Below are 22,246 nucleotides of genomic sequence, written 5' to 3'. Positions count from 1 at the left end.
CTTGAACTGTGGCCAAGGAACTTAAGAAATGTAATATATTATTTATATATTTAATAATATTATTATTACTAATATTATTACTACTAATAATAATTATAATAATAGTTGCCAAAAATTGGAATTACAAAATTTGCATCAACACTCTTTTTAATTGTTGGTTCATTGTGTCTCTTTTTTTACAGCATCACGTGCAATAAATGTAATGATTTTAAGACACAGTGTTAAGTAAAAAACAGCTCAGCTTTAAAAAATGTGTCTCGAGTCAGATGCAGATTGCAGGAAATAAGGTTGCCTGGAGTGGTGGTGGCGTAGTGGGCTAAAGCACTAAACTGTTAAGCAGAAGGTTGTCGGTTCGATTCCCACAGCCACCACCATTGTGTCCTTGAGCAAGGCACTTAACTCCAGGTTGCTCCGGGGGGATTGTCCCTGTAATAAGTGCACTGTAAGTCGCTTTGGATAAAAGCGTCTGCCAAATGCATAAATGTAAATGTAAATGATTTAATCACTTATGAACAAAAAACAGAGATGTTAAACAAATACCACTCATTTCTGATTAAATCTGGCTCTATCAGGAAAGCTGCAATATTTAACAAGCTTCTGAGGCCCAGGCTGAAGTCTCATCTGTCTGTGCCAGTGCCTTGCTAACAGGAAGACCTGTCAGATGTGCTGTCATTCCAGCGTGAACATTCTGAGAGAACATGTGTCTGCCACTCACATTCCATTAACACTTTAACAGACAGTCAAAGGGCAGCGTGGCCAAACAGGTGTGAGAGTCATACACTCCAGTTGCATCATTTTGAAAGTGAATGGTCCCCAGAGTGCAATAACTATCTCACTAGATGAGCTACAAGCATTTACACTGTAAAAGAGCACCAGACTGTTACCACTGTGGCAGAACAGCAAAGCTGATATGAGTAGAAAAGGAGAAGGATAAGACATTTGAGAAACAAAATACCGACCTATTCAAGTGGCCAAAAGATGTAATGAGCTACGACTAGACAAAGTCGATAAGGAGCGTCTGGGTCAATAAGACCTAATCCAAATGGCCAGTCTAAATGATGACTTAGTTAGAGTCCTTCTTTAGAGAGAGTGAAGATAGAGAGATACCAGTCTGATTTTAGATTACTGGGAACATAAGGAATGATCTAATGGACAAAGAAGCCACCATGAAAAAGTCCATTTCTGACAATGAAGTGCTTATTTTATATAACTGTGAGAAAGTGGCTTACAACTAGCATTGGCTACAGGTTCATACATTAACCAGGGCTTAGGACAAAAATGTCACCGAAAGTGACAAAAAAAATGCCCCAGATTTTTTAAATCGTGGGGCAAATAATTTACCCATGGCGAATTCCTGTTTAATCTGTATATAAACATTTTATATAGATTTTATTATATCCTATTCTACGTCTATCTAGCTATGAGTTTAGGCAATGTTTTGACCAGTTAATTTCTAAAAAATGGTTGGCTATACAGTGTTGTGTTCACTGTCAAAATTATGTTTGGCTATTTATTAGCTTGTCTGCAGTCAAACAATCTATAGCAGTCTATAGCCATGACACATAAATAGAACATTTCCATCTCACTGGAAACATCCAGGCTTGTACTTGCAGAGGTGAAGGAATTTTTTATGACTCTCCTGTGTAAATTGAATTATTCTCTTTCTCAGTTGTGAGAACAGAACTGACCTTTGGCTCAAGAAAAGGGCTTTACCTTGGTTTATCCCCCTATTTAGATATGGAATAGTAAGACAGTATTCCTTCTTTCCTACATTGTTTGGTACCGAATACTGAATTCATGTGAACCCGGCCCTTTGCCAATATGTAAAGTCCCGTCTTAGCAAAGAGAAAGGTGAACCAGACTTTATGCTGTTAGTCAAAAGTCTGTGTGAGAGAACACTTTAAACTTCACGGTTAATGGATTTGCTTTCTTTGTTTTAATGTGTTTTCTGTGTAATAAATGCATCTGCAGTTGGTGCCTTTTATTAACTGTTTGCTTTCTACTAACTGCTGACTATGCAGAAATACACCTGACTCTAACGTGTATTTTACCCTAAACTGCTTCCTTGCGTTTCATAGATCGATCCTCTCTTTTGATTTATATTTGAGAAAAAAAAACATGATTCAACGATTTAATGATTCAACAATCCTCACAGTGGCTGTGGAATTCTGTGTAAGCCATTGATCTTGTATATTCATGGTTATTTTAAACTTTCAAGGACATGTCATGACAGCAAGGTCATGATACCATTGGTGAATGCTTACTAACGTGTGGGCTTGATTCATGTCTGTGTGTTAAACTCATGGACACGCACACATATTCCAATAGTAAATGTCAAGGGTACTACGTGACCTCTTTGCAACAACGAAATACACTTATACACTATTGATATCTCAGCATTTTACGGTTGTTTGGGCACTCCCTTCTTTTCTGAGCCACAGCATTTATATTGTCACTTAATTGCTTTTGGGAGCATTTAAACGTAAACTTAAAGGCTTTGCCACATCGTGTCAAGGCTTCGACACACCTCTTAAAGCGCCACTTTGACCCCGATATGAAAAGTGTTGCAGAATAATTTTGAAAGATTTTTAGGTAGTAACTGTACAAATAATGAAAAGCCAAAAAAGCCATACATGTTTGAGAGTTAAGGACATAAGGAGAGAATATTTGGGGAAACTATTCTTTTAAGTGATCACGTAATTGCTTAATACTTTGTCTCACTGGCTTATAAGTATATTGCAAAAATTCCCCCTTACAGGTAGAAACATTTACAGGGCAGAGGTGGAAGCAACAGCAGGAGTCACATACCGCTGTGTAATATCAACCATGGAGAATTAAAGCTGGCTTAATACTCTGCCATGTGGCCTGAGGCAAGAACTGTTTCAAAGCATTTATTGGTTCTTTATAAAGTAAGCACTGAAAAATGGGTGAGCGCTCCTATTTCACTGATGCACTAAATGTGAGGGTGGGAGAGAATCATCCCACATATCTAGTATTCTTAAGGAAACTATGCATTGTGCTTTCTGTTCTTGCTTGTGTGGTATTATTCACAGACGGACAGTTTTGCCAAAAGCCAGCAGATGTGCAAGTCTGATTTACACTCGCTAATGTGATTTTGGGGATGGACTGATGGACTAGAGGGACAACACATGGGAGAGAAAACAAATACTGGACTTGTTATGAGAATAAAGAGAAATTTAATAACCATTGTCATTGGGGATAACAGTATTTGAACAAGTTTATTGAGCTTCATCGGATTATTAATATCCCTGGAGTTAGACAAATGGTTTAAACACTAAGAACATTACTGAAACTAAAGGGGTTATATCAAATATCTTTCATCATTGTTTTGTACTGTACATGTGTGCTGTTAGTGGATCTGTTTCGACAACAGAAAGTTAGGAAAGTTTGGAACGTGACATTTTTTAAGCATAGTGGCAATACATGGCTTGTGAGGAGTTTTGACGGTTACAGTGTGTTTCACATTGAATACAAGAGTACATTGAGCTCTTATTTCAAAAGATCAAGGAAAATTTTATTTCTCATTAGAGTTTATGACCTCTTTAAATGTGTTCTTACTGTGAACTCTTTCTTAGTGTGGGACTAGTATAGAACAGCGTTGGACTTTGCAGCACTTTGGCTGAAGAAATGTTGCCATACAATAATCATCAGCTTTTACTTATCTCTACCCACATTTGGCAGGTGAGCTCTCTAAAGCCTGTGACTCTCTCCAATTATTTACTTTCATTAAAAGTAGGAATTGGTATATTTTGGCTGTTGATTGAGGCTTTAGGCCTGTTTGGCAGACAAAGGGTACATAAACAAGAGGGCATTATGAAAAGCTGATGCACTGCATATCATGCAAACACAGGCAGTTATGAGCCCGCCAGGTTAACTGCATTTGAACCAGAGTATTTTTATTAATTCCACTCAATTCCAGCACAGGGCTATCATGTATTTCTTTTAGAAATTTAAATCTGAAACACATTTGAATTAACTTATATTTGAACACTTTTTGTCTTTTTAGTGAGACAAATACAACATACCTTTTATAAATATCTTTTTAGTGAGAAACAAAAAAATGAAAATGTGCCATAAAACTTGTGTTAAACTGTATTATGCAGAACTGTTTGTTGTGAGCAAACAGGTTAAATAAAGAGAGAAAGAGTGCTTAAGGCATAAATAGAGGGGTTAACAGGACCCAATTCAGCATGTCCGTGGCAGGTCTGAGCACCTGAAATGTGGCCTGTCTGGCACATAAATGTGTGTTAGTCATACGAAAACAAACACACATGCTCACAACAATACCACAAATTTGTAATGCTGGTTTATCCAATACACTGCAACAAAGAGCCACTCAAAGAGCAGCATGTGTGTATGTGTGTACTGTTATGTATAATGGAGATTGAATAAAAAGTTACAATAAGGTTCTATGAGTTAACATTAGTTAATGCATTAGGTATCCTGAACTAATGTTAACATATACAAGATTTATAAATTTTTTTTAAATAAGAGGGATCATTAAAATGGCATTTAGTTTTTTATTTTGTATTGTTTCCCTAGTTTTTCCTGAGCAGTGAAGCTGCCAATTGTTCGTAAGTAAAATCTTCCAGGAACTACACACTTTGATTTTACAGAATCTTCTCTACAGTTGAGATCTTTTTAATTGTGGCTATAATGTACAATGTTGAGATCCAGCTTTGACATTTTCGAAGAACTCATACACAACTACTACAAAAGGTTCAAACATTCATTAATGCCCAAGAAGGCAACACACTAAAATAAGAACCAAGAGGATGTAAAATTTGAACAGGATGATTTTTCTAAATTGTCATTATTCTGTCTTGTGGAAGTAAATAAATATATTTTCTGTATACTGTAGTGTGGCTGAATGACCTGCCTCTCCCTCTCGTTATTGTTGCTTGCCTCTGAGGTCCATCTAGAATCTAGGTTCACAACAGGAGTAGGCAGGAGAGACTAGAGGTGCAATTTAATAAGCCTCGTTTGAGCAGCGGATTATGAGGCACACATGATGTGAATATATCTCGTATGCCATTGAAATGTAGAGCGTGCCTCTACTCAGGGAGCCGGCTTTTATCTCCTCATGTGAGTGGACCCCAGGTGCAAATAAGATGTGACGCTGAGGATTGGAGCATGCGCCACAGCCAACGGGCTAGGATGTCGGGCCACCATTCCCCTTGTATGCCATGGCCCCAGGGAAGCCAATTCACTCCAAGTAAGCCACCGTCCTTGCGCCCCGGATCCAGGAGGGGAGCACGTCGAGGCAACCAGATCCCACCAATTATACATGGACCTTACTCTCTCTTCATTCTCCACCTTAACATAGCCCCATTCACAGCAAGGGCACAAGATCCCCCTTTATTTTGGATTCTTTCCCCCATGGATACTATTTTCCCCATATTTTAACATTAAATGTTGTATATTTTTATAAATAAACACCTCTCGAAGCCTGACGCCACACCCACCGGGGATGACCTTTTTCAAGACCTGAACAAATACAATTAATACCGTATCCTCAAAACAAACCCACACAATCTCAAAATAAATCATGTATCACAGACTCTTACTTAAACAGGCAGGTGCACGCATTCAACGTGGCCTTAACATTGCTTATCAGTAAAACAGGGTAGGATATATGCAAGTTTAAAATACTTCAGAGGCGGCTGGAGAGGCTGGTTCAAGAGACGCACACGGTCACATTGCATATGTGTCTGCATTTGTTTATGTTTGTTTTATGTTGAGTTTTATCATTAAATTTTATGTTTACTGTTCAGCTGTTCACCTTTACCAGACAGACAGACAGACAGACAGACAGACAGACAGACAGACAGACAGACAGACAGACAGACAGACAGATAGATAGATAGATAGATAGATAGATAGACAGATAGATAGACAGATAGACAGAAAGATAGACAGATAGACAGATAGATAGATACTTAAAAGGTCTTAAATTCAGTTTTCCAAAATGTAAGGTCATAAAAAGTCTGAAATATCTTAAATGATACAACAACTTAATTTGTATTTAAAGGGGTCTTAAATTTGGGGGTGGAAAGACCGGAATCATGATATGACCTAATGTGATTATCAAACTTCAAAAGAATATGATTTCATTAAATAAATGCATGCGCTGAATCCTTCAGAGTGAAAACACGGCACTGTTGTATTTTCTCCAGTTTAATTCAGTTAAGACTTGTAGCCTCTGTCTAGTGCTTCACATCACAGGAAGGAAAGACCAAGAACATTTCATTTAGTCTTCCCAATTTAAAAACTATTGGCAGATTAATTGCCTTTCAATTCATTATCATGTCAGCAAAATCCAATATTTGTCAACCTCTAATTTGTATTTATTTATATAATGGTACATAAACCATTTTAATGTGAGATATATATATATATACACATATACATATTTATAAGCAATATCACATGAGCCAGAGTGCGATATGGGCCTACATCAGCACTGCTGTGATTTGGCCTCAGGCAGAGTGCCTAGGTAATCACAGCAGTGCTGATTTATGGCCATATAGCACGATGCGAGTGATAAATTGCTTATATACAACAGTTCAATGAACAAATATATAAAAAAAAAAAATGAGGAAAAACTGAGTATGGTCATAAAAACTTATTTGTGCATGGAACTACTTTCTTACGTGATGGATCAGAATCTGCCATTGCTGGTTCAAAACAACTGATGCGTCCAAGCCTTCGTTATTAAAAAATGTCACTTCAGAAATAGTATCACGGTTTGTGCTGTTTCAAGCAAGTTATTGGATAAACAAGATGTGTGTGTGTGTGTGTGAGAGAGAGAGAGAGAGAGAGAGAGAGAGAGAGAGAGAGAGATTCTAATCAGCCAGAAGCAGGATAAAGACGAGTCGGTGGCTCCAATTAGAGAGAGAGAGAGACACACATGGCCGTTTTAGTTGATTTAAGTTGATTTATGTCATTAAACGTTTCGCTGACTGTTCAGCTGGTTCCCGCCTCCTCCTTGCCCATCCTTACCCATTACAGGAGTCAAATTCTTTTTTTACCGGATCACAAAAAACACATTCAAATGTGGTCAAAAATGCATCTGACCGCATCACATTTGATGTGTAAACGCTAATACGTCCTGTATGCGTCCCAGCAGCAACGACGCACCAATCAACCACTGCATTAAAACAAGAGTGTTAAAAGAAAATAACCATCTGATCGTAACATTTTAAAAAGCGGATACAAACCCAAAACAAGAGAACTTTACAGATCTTCTTCAATGTGTCTGAAATCATCATGCACGGACACTTATGAGAAGCATATCTGCAGCTCATGTTAATACAGGCAATCCACAAAAATAATGGGCAGTTTTGCTCGAAATGTTGCATTTGTGCTCGGATTAATTTTCAGCTGCATCAGGGCGAAATAACGTTCCATTTTTTCCGCAATTTCTTTGTCTTTTCTGAATTTGCTATGGTTTATTATCATGCAGGAACACACTCAAATAGTGAATGATTTATGTTGTCATGAAACAGAGGCCCTCCCTTCCAAATCCAGTCAGAAGTGGTCACAGGATAAGAATTTAGATGGCCAGGTGTAAACAGTGAGGTGTCTCACCTGACCACATGTGATCAGATCACCCGAGACGCATCTTACTACCAGGTGGAAACGGGGTCACTATTCTAAAATAAAGTCTGTAAAATGTCAGGATCTTTTTCTTTCATATCAATTTATCATAAATTATATTATATTTTAATATTGCTTTTACTTTTCCAAGCTAAATGAACACTCTTTCCAGTCACTGTATGAACTTCTGGAGATAGAGACTATTGATTTTTGTGAAACAAATGGATGTGGGTGATAACTAAGGAGACTCTGAGTTGAATGAATTATGCCCCTTCAGTTAAGAATTACAAATGAACCCTTAGAGAAATTGAGCTGTCTGACCATCTCAAAAGATGATTTAATCAGACCTTTTAATGTAGGGCTCAAATGCTGCATATTCATAATTTCATTAGATAAATGATTAATGCAGAGAAAGGTGTATTTATGGAATGTTATACGAGCATGTAATTAGGTTCATTACATATTCTTACAAAAGGGGAAATTGAATATTAGATGGTATGAGGAGTAGAGAGTGACAGAGTAGAAAAGTAAGAAGAAATAAAATAATTTACAGCAGAATGGAGAGAAGATTGAGGATGTAGAGAAGAAAACAGGATAAAAGACATAAGTGACAGGAAGTAAACTGCTCTGAGCAACAGACACAGAAGAAAAAAAGCAGAAGGGGAAAAAACAGAAGTGCTCCACTTATTGAGAGTCCCTGGTGACTGCCTGATGACTGTCTGAAAGAAGGGACAGAGGGAGTTTGTGTGTACTGTATGTGTGTTTAACTCAAGCTGACCGGTGTACTCCGCTGTTACACATGACGATGTGACACGCTCCCAGACGACTGCAAAGCTCCGACGCCACGGTGAGCAGCCCGACTCCAGACGCTCCACAGGCTGTGAACTGGCATGCAGCTGTTCGTCGACACAAGATAAAACTCTCCATCAGTCTGTACAACTCATCCATCGCATTCAAAGGACGCATCAGCTACAAAGAGAGAGATATGAAAAGGACTGACTCAAGAGTACCATAACTGTTTCATAATCATACAAAAGTGATCAAAAATGTCCTTAAAATCAAACACTGAAATGTATTAATATTACTTTAAACTGCATAGGCCCAACATAACACTCAGTAAGCTAAATAGGAAAACTGACAATGTTGGAAATGCATAAACAACAGTGAAAGTGAGAGGGGGTGTGCTGCAGTACTGGAGAGGGTTAGCCATTTATTGTTTTATGCTAAACTAGTTTTATGCGAATTCATGTAAATATGCTATATAAACAACAATATTTGGTTAAATTAAAGCAAAGCTAAAGTTAAAGGAATGCCCCGGGTCTATTACAAATTAAGTGCAATCGACAGCATTTGTGGCATAATGTTGATTAACATAACATAACATAAACAATAAAAACAACAAAAACAGTAAGGCACTTATAATGGAAATGAATGGGGCCAGTCCATAAACTTTAAAATATACTCTGTTTCAAAGGTAAAGACTCAATATGTGAACATTATATGTTTTTTAACATTATTTTAGTGTGACAGAAGTTATTTCCATATATTATTATTATTATTATTATAGTTATTTCCATATATTGTTATTATTATATTACAGCTTTGTTAACACTATAACAGAAGTTTATTTCACTCTAAAATCATGTTAACACATATTGTTTAGGTTTGTAACTATACTTTTTATCAATGTTCCACATACAGCCTTACTGTAACAGTGATTTTTGCTTTTTATTTTTCTGCTTATTTTTTGAGGTAATCAGCATTATTATTATATATTATAAAGTGCTTTTGATTGAGTTTAACTTACATGGAACTCGGAACATTCCATTAAGAAGCTAATGTTCAGCTAATATTTCAAATATAGATACATGATGTCAATTTCAAATATGTGACTTTGAGCATCAAATAATATTTTAATGGCTTTGTGATGCAAGCATAAAGTATGTTAATTCATGCATTCTTGGGTCTCATGACCCCACAGGTTGAATACCACTCTGCTCCTGCTTCTGTTTTTATTTCAGATGACCAACAAATGAAAATAAATGCATATAATATATATCTAGGTTTACTACACAGTCATAAACAAGATTTCCGAGTGAGTGATGGTACATACCTTGTCTATGAAGGCTGCTTTGGGAGCAGAGCTGGGGGAAAGGTTTGATTTATCCAGATAAAAGGCCCTGTGGAGAGTTAACATAGGCATGTTAGTGTAAGCACTACTGAACATAGACAAATTAACTTACACAAGCAGCGCACGATGTGTAGTAATCTTACTACATTTAGGATCAGATTAATCTCTTACATAAAAAGAAAGCTGCCTGTATATATTCTTTAGTCTGCAAACAAAGCAGCTGAGAACAAACAATACACATCTATGTTGGGATTAATTCCAGATGTCAATCAATCAGTCTGTCTGTCTGTCAGTCTGTCTATCTATCTCCAGGCTATAAACATCTTCTTCAAAAGCTGTTAGTTTTGCTGATAGTGAGAACACTTCCTGTAATCTTTTCTGTTATATCATGCTTTAAGTGCAAACCCTTTTATAGAGGGACAGAAATCTCCGCAGCACGTTCTGTGGTGTCAGCACAGAGGCAGCACTTTTATTGTCAGGTAATTTAATCCACCCACCATCCCAGACAACACAAATTTATTATGATAATATTCTCATCTGATGCAACATTTATATTATTGTTCATTAAGTTACTAATCGCCGACTAGAGAAGATGATATGGAAATGTTTAACAGAGGTAGGTTTGTGTGCCCACCCAAACAGACAAACGATTGGGACACTGTCTGACAATGAAACACGTAAACATGCACAGACCTAAAGAACCCAGTGTCTTGAGGTGCGTCCATAAGATTGAACTCATCCTGCATATTAATCAAGGCACATCACAAACACCCAAAGGTCATCAGCTTCAGGCAGTATAAGAGCTACAATAACAAGTATAAGAGCTTATAGTGTATAATAACTCTAACTCCACTGATTTACAAAAGGATTTTCATCTTCATTTTAATTTGCACACAACATCAATAAATGTCCTGAAGTATATCAAAGGGTAAACAAGCTCTAATAAGCTCTAAATGCTTAGAAAAGTATCCTGAAGATGCAATGTACATTACAAAACAGGATTTGTGCTCATATTTGTTCTCTGAAATCACCTGAAATGAGACTGTAGCTTGATTATTATGTAACAGGCTAGTTGGAAAAAGAAAATAGAGTTTGTTTGTTTTTCTATAATAAGAGTATAACCAACAGAACCAAAGATTACAAGTCAGTTCAAAGACAATTTTTTGAGATGTTAAAGTAGAGTACACTTTATAGAAAAGAGATGAATGTAAGCCTTCTGAAGAACACTTTACTGCTCAGAGTTTTATCTATCATAGCTCATAAGAGTTAATGGAGTTAACTTAAAGAACCTAAGCCTAACCCTAACCCTAACATTAAACATAAAGTTTTGTTTAAGTAGCAACTTTAACGTTTAAGTCTTAAATGTCTCCAAAAATGATTTAGAAGAAATACAATTAAAAGCAAATGAGACAATTGTTGACTAATAAATAGTAAGAATATAGACCTATAAAATTATTGTGGCCAGTACTGATATCATTATCATATCAACTCAAAAACTTTAGCATCTTTTTCAAAAATATGATGAGCAAGAGCAAAATTTCAAAATAAAATATTTCAATTATCAAATTTGAGAATATTCTTTTCTCATGGGCTAAACTGTCTATTAAGAGGCCATTATGGTGCCATTGTTTCATAAACTTTAAAATACCATTCCAAGAACAGACCTGTTAAAACTGGATAAGATTAATTTACAGTGGTTGTTTACAACCAGTGGCACCAGTTAACCCTCCAACTACAGTAGATACAGTGTTATGCAGTGTGCCCCTCATTTTGAGACTGTGACTAAAAAGTCTACTGATTTAAAACAATAGCTCGCTGTGCTACACAAAGCATCACGCAGCAGACGGCCATAACGAGCTTTCATGTATCACAAAACCAAACCGCCTTGCATGGCTGGCTCAGGAAGCACAAGATAGAGCTGAAGATTTATCTCACTAGATATATATTGCCCATCCGCTGTTTAGTTTCACAGCAGAAAAAAACAGCTCACACCTGCTCTGCTAAAAAACATATTAGTAAAAACATGGTGAATGTCCAAAGAAGCTTTAGTTAGGAACTTTAGTGAGTGAGAAAGAAAGAAAGAAAGAAAGAAAGAAAGAAAGAAAGAAAGAAAGAAAGAAAGAAAGAAACGAATGACAAGCAAAAAGAAAAATGACCAAATTAACTAACATAGGAACAAATAAACGAAAAAGACATGCAAATGATAAAACAAAAGAATAAAAGATGAATGAAAGAAAGACAGAAGAATGAATGAGAAAACAAACAAACAAACAAAAGATGAATGAACCAACGAGGAACAATCTAACAGAAAAAGAAAGACAGATGAATAATTTACAAAAGAAAGAAAGAAAGAAAGGTTAAATTAACAAATTAGAGAGAGGGTCAGCAACCTTTTTTACAAGGAGTGCCATTTTTTTTATTTTCCTGGTCAATGGCTGTGACGATGCCAGCACTACAAAAGCACTCTGAACACCATAGCAATTACATAGCAATGCCCTTGCAACTGTGCAAAACGTCCTTGCAACCCTAGATACTGCATAGTGCTAAAAAACTCAGAATGCCTTATCAACCATGTAGCAATACCCTGGCACCTGCCAACATCCTAATAAATGCACAGCACTGAAAAAAACCACTCTGAACACTTTAGCAACAACACAGAAACATCCTGGCAACTGCCCGCAACCCTAAAAACACTCAAATACAACAGCAACAGCCTGGCAACTACACAATACATCCTAGCAATTGCATACAACAAACAAAAAACAACTCTTTAGCAACTACATAGCAATTTCCACGACACATTCACGCATCACAATCCGATCAACTATTTAGCCCTTTTTGTTAAATTGCACCTGCAAAATCCTAAAACTATATTTCCAGGTTTTATTTATATTTTGAATAGCCTCAGATTTTTTAACCCCACGATGTGAGTTTATGACTATCATTATTTAATCGTTATTAAAATCGTTATTTAATCGTTTAATCTAATTTTGAGTTTGACCATGGTTAAAGGACACCCTCCATTCACCATGGTCATACTCAAAATTACATGTATGCTGAGTTGGAAATCTCAAGGATTAATAGTGTTGATTCACATGTTGTTCTGAAAGCAAAAAGAAACAAATGATACACGAAATTTATGAAACGTCATCCGCGTGGCCTGACCGAAGCATATCGGGCATATTTACTTGTGCGATTAATCGAAAGTGAAGCGCTGCCTGCTCGTGATGCACGAACGGCTTGCACGCCCTGCACAAGTCTGTTGGGTATACTGCAGTCTTGTCACATTTTTACTTTTTGTTTAGGCTCCCTTTAAGCTCATGAAAACACGCTATGAGGAAGGATTACATCAAGATGTAGACTGATATGCAGGTGCAGAATTTATATAAATGAAATAGTCTACTCCTGTCTTGCCGTTGCTGGTGTGCCAGTGATTACCCCTCCGTGTGCCAATGCTGGCAAGGGTGCAATAGGTTGCCAACCCCTGAAATAGACAAACAAACATATGAAAGATGAACAACGAACAAAAGAACGATGAATGACAAACAAATAAACAAAAGACAGGCAAACTAATGAAAGACAAATGAAGAAAGAAAGAAATATGAACAAATTAGACAAACAATCATATGAAAGACGAACAAAAAACAGGGGGAAACCAGAGCACCTGGAGTAAACCCACACGAACACAGGGATAACATGCTAGTTGAGCTGGGACTCGAACCTGGGACCTTTTTGCTGTGAGATGACAGTGCTAACCATTGAGCCACCATGCTGCCCTAACGACCAAAAAAAAAAGCAAAAAAAAAGAAATTCTAACGAACTAGACAAACAACCAACCAACCAACCAACAACAAACAAATGAACAAAAGACAGATGAACATATTAAAGGCAACGAAAGAATTAACAAAAGAAAGAAAGAAAGAAAGAAAGAAAGAAAGAAAGGCTTATGCCAGGTCCCCAATATCAAGCAATTCAAAATTTCAGCCAAGGTAAATATACATAAACATAACAAACAAACTTACACACTGTGAGAATGGCTAGGATTCAAGCAGGCAAATTGAATCCATTAAAAACAGTGTATTTACTTATCTGTGTGTGGTAACTGTGGGACCCTGTGAGTCATGTAGGAGTCATAACTCAGCAGTGGTTATTCCTTCAAGGCACAGTGTGTAGTAACTGATGGTCTGTGATTTCTCTCTATGGGCTCTTATGAGCGACTTTAATGGAAATGCTGGACAGCATCCAAGGACAGGCCAATCTCGCTGTGCGTTCTTTGGGCCCAAATGCAAATTGCAACCACTTTTTCATCTTAAAACCTAAAAAAAACATTACTTCTGTCCCTATTTCACAACCATTACTCAGAGTACTCTCGGGTCTTCAGGCATGAGTAGACATTGATGCCTTTATACATTGTGCCTTACCGCAAGTGGATCATGATAAAATGGGACTGTGTTGGTATGCAAATAGAGGTAATTTACTCAATCAGATTAACAATGTTATTTTAAATTTTTTGTCTAAAAATCTGTTTCTTTAGCTGTCAAAACACATTTACAAACATTTAAAAGCCCTATGGTATTGAATCATTATCCCCATAGATAATAGCATATCAAATAAAGAAAGAGCATTTTGTTGATACAACTGTAATTTCCCATTAAACTTAATTGTGTCATTTGTGGTACAGAATGACACCTAAAACTGTGGCTTGTTGAGAAGAGGCATTTTCTTCTGGTGATTGATAAAAAGGGGGGAAAAACCAATAGACTTGCATTGAAGTAAGATGCCCATCTAGCGCATGTTTACACAGAAGAATAATTAAAGACAGACGAATGAAAAAATGTGTTAATTGTGAATGGCCCCTTGTATGCATTCCTCATAAGAGGTCTTCTGTCACAGGATCAAAGGGATGACCAGTGGTGTAGTTGGGGTCATATGCACTTGTACATTGTATGCTTACTTTTGTCCCAGGGCTGTTCGCGTACAACGACTTCTAAGGATAATTTTTTTTACACATACCCTCAAACCAGAAAAAAGGTACAGGAACAGACAGGACTCTCAAACCAACTGACAAAGTCACAAGACAATCTGTCACAATATATAGGGAGGAAAGCACATGAGGAAAAGGTGAAACAAATTAACATAACAATGACTTAACGAGGGAGACAGACAAGGAAAACAAGGAGGCGGTCTCAGGAAGCGCATGGCGGAAAGAACACAAAGCCATGTGATAAAATACAAGACCACAGACACAAGTGCACATGGTGATAAAGAACCAAACACAGCCATGTGCACTCACACAATATACTGTACAAGACTAATAGAAAAGTGCATGGCAAGAGAACCGCAACTGAAGCCATGCACTCACAAAGACGAGACATGGAGCACGAGTGTCCAGATCCCGACTCAATAGGCTGAAGAGTCAGGACCCAGACACCATGCCCTGAAAATGAAAACATGAACATGGGCATCAGGATCCTGTAACCACGCAATAAACATGACTGACCAAAGTAACAGGATCCTGACATCTTTTCAGATACCAGATTCTCTGATTGTGCATGAACTCTGGGTAAGGGAAGTGTGTGTTTTGTGTTAGGGGTCAATAACAGTGAGAAGTTTACAGGTGTCAAACAACCTTATCTGCTCGGACATATGTGCCATTTTAATCATGCTCTTTTAGTTAAATGGAGCAATTATGTCATTTGCAGCTCATCGACCATAAAAATGAGGAAATATGATTTTAAGTTATAAAGGCCTTTAAACTTAATGGTTATCCTCAAGTTTCCTTTATACAGTATGCAGCACTCACTAAAGATTTCACCCCTAAACAAGCCTTCACTTGATGAAGTGCAGTGAAGTTGAAGTGAGACGTTTCAGTGTTAAAATATTTTCTTCTATCACAGCTTAATATATAGAGAAAACAATTGAAAGTAATCAATTCATAGGTTGTTTCCCCCCAAAAGAGTAAACACTGTAGCTCTGTGATGCTTTCAAAAAATTCCTCTGTTTTTTTGAGTATCCCAAACAGTCCAATTTAGCCAGTGGTGCGAGTTGGAGTCAAGACAATTTGTTTGTCTAATCAATGCAACCTGTTGATATTCTTTTTATAGATGCAAGTGGTGCAGAAATGACACATTTCACACATCACACACACACAGTTTTCAATCCTCTCATTTAATTTGAAGCAATGTTACCATTGATTGACACTGAGTACATCGTCTAATATGTATTCTAGTTTGGCAAACATTCAAACATTGTGCACTCTGTCAGTTCAGTTTGATTATCCATTTGATTTCTCTAGGCTCAGCATTTCATCATGGTCATTATGAGGCTTCCAGGCCATCATAATGCCTTTAAAGGGCCCAATAAATCTACAAATAGAATTAGGGCTCATCTGCCACCATGAACCAATGCACAACCTCAACGAACCTCAACTAATTACAAACAGATTTATCAACATGAACTAATACTGGTTCCATGCTGGCATGAAAGCACACACACACACAAGCTCAAATGAAAGCCACCATAAACAGCAAACTAATTGTTCCAATTCATTCAGTTGTTTAGTGTTTTCCAATTGGGTTCAGATCTCTCACACAATTCTAGCTCTTATGGCAACTTCTGTACATGTGATTAGCCAAGCACTATGTTTTCAATTGATAGCTGATACGTGCATCCATTAATCATACAAACAGTCATTAATCAAGGGTTCCTGCTGCTCAACTGGTAAGAGCATGGCAATAGCAAGGTCATGGGTTTGACTCCCATGGAACATGAAAATTGATGAAATGTGTAACTTGAATGCACAGTTCACTTTGAATAAATGCATTTGCAAAATGCATATAAAATCAAGCTGTGTCTAAGAGTGAGAGCTACAAGAACGAGCTTCCCAACTAAATCAAATACCACAACCACATGACTTGAACCACAGAGACCACTACAAACAAGTTGCAGTGCAATAGAGCTTTGATCTGAAATCAAGTGTGTTCAAGTTTTAAAGCCTTTTTTGGTACAACAATCAAAAACAACTCTCCATTAAATTTATTTTTAGAGTGCAAACTTGTACAATTAATAAAAAAAAATTGTAGAACTTGAAATGAAGCACAAATGACTTAGAAAGAGGCTGGTTAGAGTCTTTTATTCTGTTCATCATCAGTAAAGTCAGCCACCACAAACAGATCTGTTGCCACATCAAGACTTCAAGTCTACTACGGACTGTGGTGGTGGGGGTGTGTTAAGCACCAGTTTGTGAATGGAGAGTGATATCAGGAGATGAGAATGGTAAGGGTCATCACCTGGCAATGATTGCCTCTAACAGCTGTTTGTCATTGCAGTGAGAGTGGAGACAGGCTTTTAAGAGCGAGACAGACGCCAGTGAGGGGAGAAAAATGCGATATTTGTGTTGTGCTAAAAAGCCTTTTTTGAGTGTGTCCACTGTGATTTATAGACTGTGTAAAATGTGGGAAATAAAGCCCCTTTTGAGTTGGAACTAAGAACTTTGTTACTTTGGTGACAAAACCTGAGAATTAAGGGAGGAAGATTGTCAGCATGGATCTCTCACCTCTGGAGGACATGGTCAAGACCCTCACCAGCATCCACCAGACACAACATCAGGCCCTTCTCAAGTTGGGCACTGCAGGAACAGTGATTCATTGCGCTCCTCCTGGCCCAAGGGGAGGACCGTCAGATGTTAAGGAGATTGCTGCACCAGGAGGGTGCTGCTGCCGCGACCTCGTGTAACTGGCCCTGATTGCCCCACTCCGGCATGGGAGGCGGGTGCGCTAACAAGGAGGCTAAAGGCTACAGCCTCTAGTGCACCTCTTGAGGTCATGAGAGTGAAGTTTACACACTGCACAGCTATCTACCAGCTCCTGTCACACTCGGAACCCGTGACCGCCCCGCCCCAGGTTACGCTAGTCAAGATGAGCCTCCTGGAGTACACCAACTTGAGAAAGCTATCCTGCAACGGGTCGGCAGGACACCCGTACAGCAGCGCCAATGTTTCTGCTATATGACCACTGGGGATCACAGCCGCCCGTTCACCTTTATCCAACAGCTCTGGGATGCCTGCTGGATGTGTTTGCTTGCTAAGCACAGGAGTGGTACTGGTACAGGAGCAGTTCATCGCTCGACTTCTAAGAAGGGCGGTGGAGTGGGTCCAGTGCCACCATCTGGCGTTGCTCCAAACGGCCATCCAACTGGCAGAGGACCATGGCGCTGTATTCGGGAGCTGGTAAGCCCCAAGATCCTCTCTCTCTCTCTCTCTCTCTCTCTCTCGTTCCCTTGTCTCCCCTTCTCCCCCACTTTCCGTCCTGTTCCTCCTTTCTGGGGAGGAGCCCCTCCCATACCGGCTCCTCGACTCTGGGGATTGCACTTCCCACTGGTTTTCCCTACCCCTCTCCACTCTCACTCTCAGGGTAGTAACCCGCTGTCACAGGTGTGGGCGTGGAGCCTGGGCTGGTCTGTTGGGGCTGCGGGGAGCCTGGGCATTTCCAGGACCAGTGCTCACTGATGGAGGTGGACACATTGGTCGATAACTGTGGTATTAAGGGGGATACATACCAGGCCTTGGTGGATTCAGGTTGCAGCTAAATATCCATCCATAAATGCCTGGTTCAAGACGAGGTTTTAGGTGCTAGTCACAAGGTGAAGTTAAGGTGTGTGCATGGATTTATCCCATGATTAACCTGTAGTGACTGTGACAATTACATTTCTGGGACAAAAGCATAGTGTAGAAGCTGCAGTTATTTCACACCCCACACTTAATTTTGGGCACAAATAGGTCAGCGTTTTCCACTTTATTAAGGGATATTTGTGTGGATGAGTCATGGAACAGAGAATCTCAGTGTGGGGTTTGTGATGCGCTGGCTGGGGAGGCGGAGCTGGGGCCATCTGGATGACATCATTATACACAGTAATGATTGGCAGCGGCATATGCAGCGGCATATGCAGCATCTGAGGGTGGTTCTGAGGTCACTGCGATGGGTGAGACTCACGGCAAATCCTAAGAATTACAACTGGAGGTACTGTATCTGGGGTTCAACTTGGGTCATGGGCAGCCGCACCCCCAAATTAATAAGACCACAGCGGTTGTGGCCTGCCCAAGACCCAAGACCAAAAGGAGGTGAGACAGCTGGCTGGCTATTATGGAAGGTTTGTTCCTAATTATTCAGACGTCACCAGCCTACTGACTGATCTCACTAAAAAGCGAGCCCCAGACCCGGTTCAGTGGTCGGAGCCATGCCAACAAGCTTTTATGAAGGTGAAGGCTGCACTTTGTGGTGGGCCGTTGTTACATGCTCCTGATTTTTCTCTCCGTTTTGTTGTACAGACCGACATGTTGGACAGGTAGTTGGGAGACATGTTGTACCAGGTGGTTGAGGGGAAGGAGCACCAGGTGCTGTACATCAGCCACAAGCTTTTGGCGATAGAGACGAGGTACAGCACTATTGAGAAGGAGTGTCTGGCCATCAAGTGGGTGGTCCTCCAGTGGCTCCATTGCTATCTGGCTCTTCAACCTTTTAACTTCAAGGTGGTCCACAGACCGGAGGCGCAGATGGCTGTCGCAGACTTTCTCTCCAGAAATGGGGGGGGGGGGGGTACTGGGCAGGATCATCACCTGGCAATAATTGCCCCTAACAGCTGTTTGTCATTGCAGTGAGAGTGGAGACTTTTAAGAGCGTGCCAAATGCCAGTGAGGGGAGAGAGCTGCACAGAGCAGACTGTTCAAGAGTGCGATATTTGTGTTGCGCTGAAATGCCTTATTTGAGTGTGTCCACTGAAAAGTTTGATTTATAAACTGAAAAGTTTGGGAAATAAAGCCCCTTTTGAGTTGGATCTCACTATCTCCCACTTCCTCCTTGCCATGAAAATGAGTTGACTTATTGAGTGTATTAATAGCACTTTTGCTCCGCTCTATGGTACACTTTGAATTTCAGTTTATTTAGGGATAATAAGAAGGAACTTGATAAGAACTGGACATAAACTAGACCTAGAAAATAGCTTAAAGACATATCCAGATGAGTCATGGATTTGATTAAATGTGCCAACTATAATCAAACGATTGCCCATTCCACATGAAAAGAAGCACTGTAAAGTTACAATGCCGTCTCTTAGTAGTCTCCATGAAACACAATTGGAGCTGACATAAACTTGGCAAAGGAAACATTAACACACTGCATTCTCACTAAAACTTCTCTCTGAAGGATTCCAGAGCTGTGTGCTGGTAATGTGACCTAATGTTGTGCTGGATACACAACAAATATAGACAAAATAATATTCTCTTCAGCAAAGCAAAGCATGAAAGCTGTCCTGAACTACTAAATCAGAAGTTATTTGAGTTTATGTGTTTTAAACTAGATTAAAATTAGTTTTTTACTCTTGTGGTGCGCTGTTATGAAGGATACTCTCTCACTATTTCAATTCTCATTATTTCCATTTCTGTCCTCTGCTTTTAACATCCTTCTCAATTCTTGCAGATTCAAAACCCTACAATGGGTTGTCCCTGTCACCATTCTGGCCTTAAAGGGTTAGATAACACAAAAATGAAAATTCTCTCATCATTTACTCACCCTCATGCCATCCCTGATGTGTATAACTTTCTTTCTTCAGAAGACCACCGATGAAGAATATTTAAAGCACTTTAAAGCTAAAATCGTAGTAAAAGTAATCCATCATTTTTTCTTCAGGTCGCCCTCTATGAGGTGTCCATGAGTGAATATAGTTCACGCTTCCTCTCGCATGACGTAAGTGTGCTGGTATGTTCAAATGAAAGCAAAACTAATGAAGCTTTTGAACAGCGTTCTGTTGTAAACAAATCGAGTTGTACTTTCAGTTATATTTCATCAGGTTTTGCCTGAACATGCCAACGTGCTTACGTCATGCAAGAGGCAGCGTGAACTGATCCTCAAGGACACGCATTAGCAAACGGAAATAAACTATTATATTGAAAAGGACTTGTAAATATTGATCTTATTCTCACCCAAAGCTATTGTATCACTTTAGGAGACATTAATTTAACCACTGCAGTATTATGGATTACTTTTACAATGATTGTCTGTGCTTTTTGGAGCTTTAAAGTACTGATCACCATTCACTTGCATTGTGTGGACCTACAGAGGTGAGATTCTTCTTAAAATCTTAATTTGAGTTCTGCTGAGGAAAGAAAGCTATACACATCGGGGATGATATGAGGGTGAGTAAATGATGAGAGAATTTAAATTTTTTGGTGAACTAAACCTTTAAGCAAGGATCTTAACCCCAGATTGTTCCAGGTGGACTGTTACTATAATAATGATTTTGTTCTATTGCAATGTAGATAGATCAAGTCGGATCAGTAGGAACATTCATGTCAGAATAAATGTACATCACATTTTTACAGTAATATACTATACGTTTCATCTGCATATAGTTGAAGACCTCTGGGTTTCTTGCATGTATGCCTTATTTTATCAAGATAATGCTGTATAATTGAATAAAGGATGAGTATATTCTGTAGATTGGACTGAAAAAGCTTGTTGCATTTAAGATTTTATACAAAACTAGCATGAAGTTCCTATAGCTCATAGAGCATGGTACTAGCCAAGGTAAAGGGTTAAATTCCCAGGGAATGCTTCACCTAGTAAAAAGTATAGCTTAAATGCACTGTTGTCCCTTTGGATAGAAGTGTCTGCAAAATCCATAAATGCTTAAATGTAAACATATACACATATTCTGCCACACTCTCAAGGTGATATTTGCTCAAATTCCAGCCTTAACCACAACTTGAGATGTGACGGCGAGGCTGGATACAGAGTAAAGAAACTGGAAAGGAAATAAGGGTCTGGTCTATGTCACTACCAACTCTAGAGTGATGTAGCTTAGTGGTTAACAATTCCCATTTTAATATGTTCTATTATAAATAAAATCCTTCTACAAAGCCTGATGCCACAAACCCTTTTTCTGTCTTCACTCATCCTACCACACAATTAAAAAACACTTCAGCCCCATCTTACGTCTGTTCCACAATAAACCAGGAGGCTCTGTCAATTCATTAGTACATAAATCTGCACAGCTTTTTCTTATACAGCCACTGTCTTCTAACATGACAGGGCTGAATCACCTTACCTGCAAGGCTTCTCAACACCTTCATAAAAGCCACACATAATCCTATAAACAGCATTTACTAAAGGAACTACATATTCATACATTACCGCAAGGTGACAGCCTCTATAATCTCATATGAATAAAATGCAAAATGTTGTCGGTCAGAGCTGCAATGCAAAACCAGTGTTGAGTAGTAACAAACTAAAAGTAACCATGCTGCTAAAATTTTCTTACAATTTTTTGTAGCATGAGAGTAAAGCCCAAATAATACTTCGGTTTTGACATGAATGCATAGCTTCTGCACACTAGCCTTTCAAAGTATACTTCAAATTACTGTGCATGCATACACAGGCATCTGGCACATATGCGCATATATGAGATACTGGACTATTTCTCTTCAGGAGTTTAGTCCCATAA

At 38.7% G+C, this 22,246-nt stretch overlaps 1 protein-coding gene across 1 annotated transcript in view; it reads right to left on the bottom strand.

Moving 5' to 3' along the window:
- LOC127635208 (phosphatidylinositol 3,4,5-trisphosphate-dependent Rac exchanger 2 protein-like) overlaps window positions 1–22,246 on the bottom strand; it is a 155,810-nt gene that overhangs the window by 9,777 nt on the left and 123,787 nt on the right. The window contains exons 36-37 of the mRNA XM_052115078.1: window positions 9,734–9,800; window positions 8,399–8,589 (exon numbers count right to left, since the gene is read on the bottom strand). Coding sequence (XP_051971038.1) covers window positions 8,399–8,589; window positions 9,734–9,800 — 258 coding nt within the window. The remainder of the gene's footprint in view (window positions 1–8,398; window positions 8,590–9,733; window positions 9,801–22,246) is intronic.

This window comes from Xyrauchen texanus, chromosome 42 (assembly GCF_025860055.1).
Source record: "Xyrauchen texanus isolate HMW12.3.18 chromosome 42, RBS_HiC_50CHRs, whole genome shotgun sequence".
Lineage (NCBI taxonomy): Eukaryota > Metazoa > Chordata > Actinopteri > Cypriniformes > Catostomidae > Xyrauchen > Xyrauchen texanus.
Note: the sequence above shows the minus strand (reverse complement) of the source record. Positions and strands in the feature narration are given on the sequence as shown.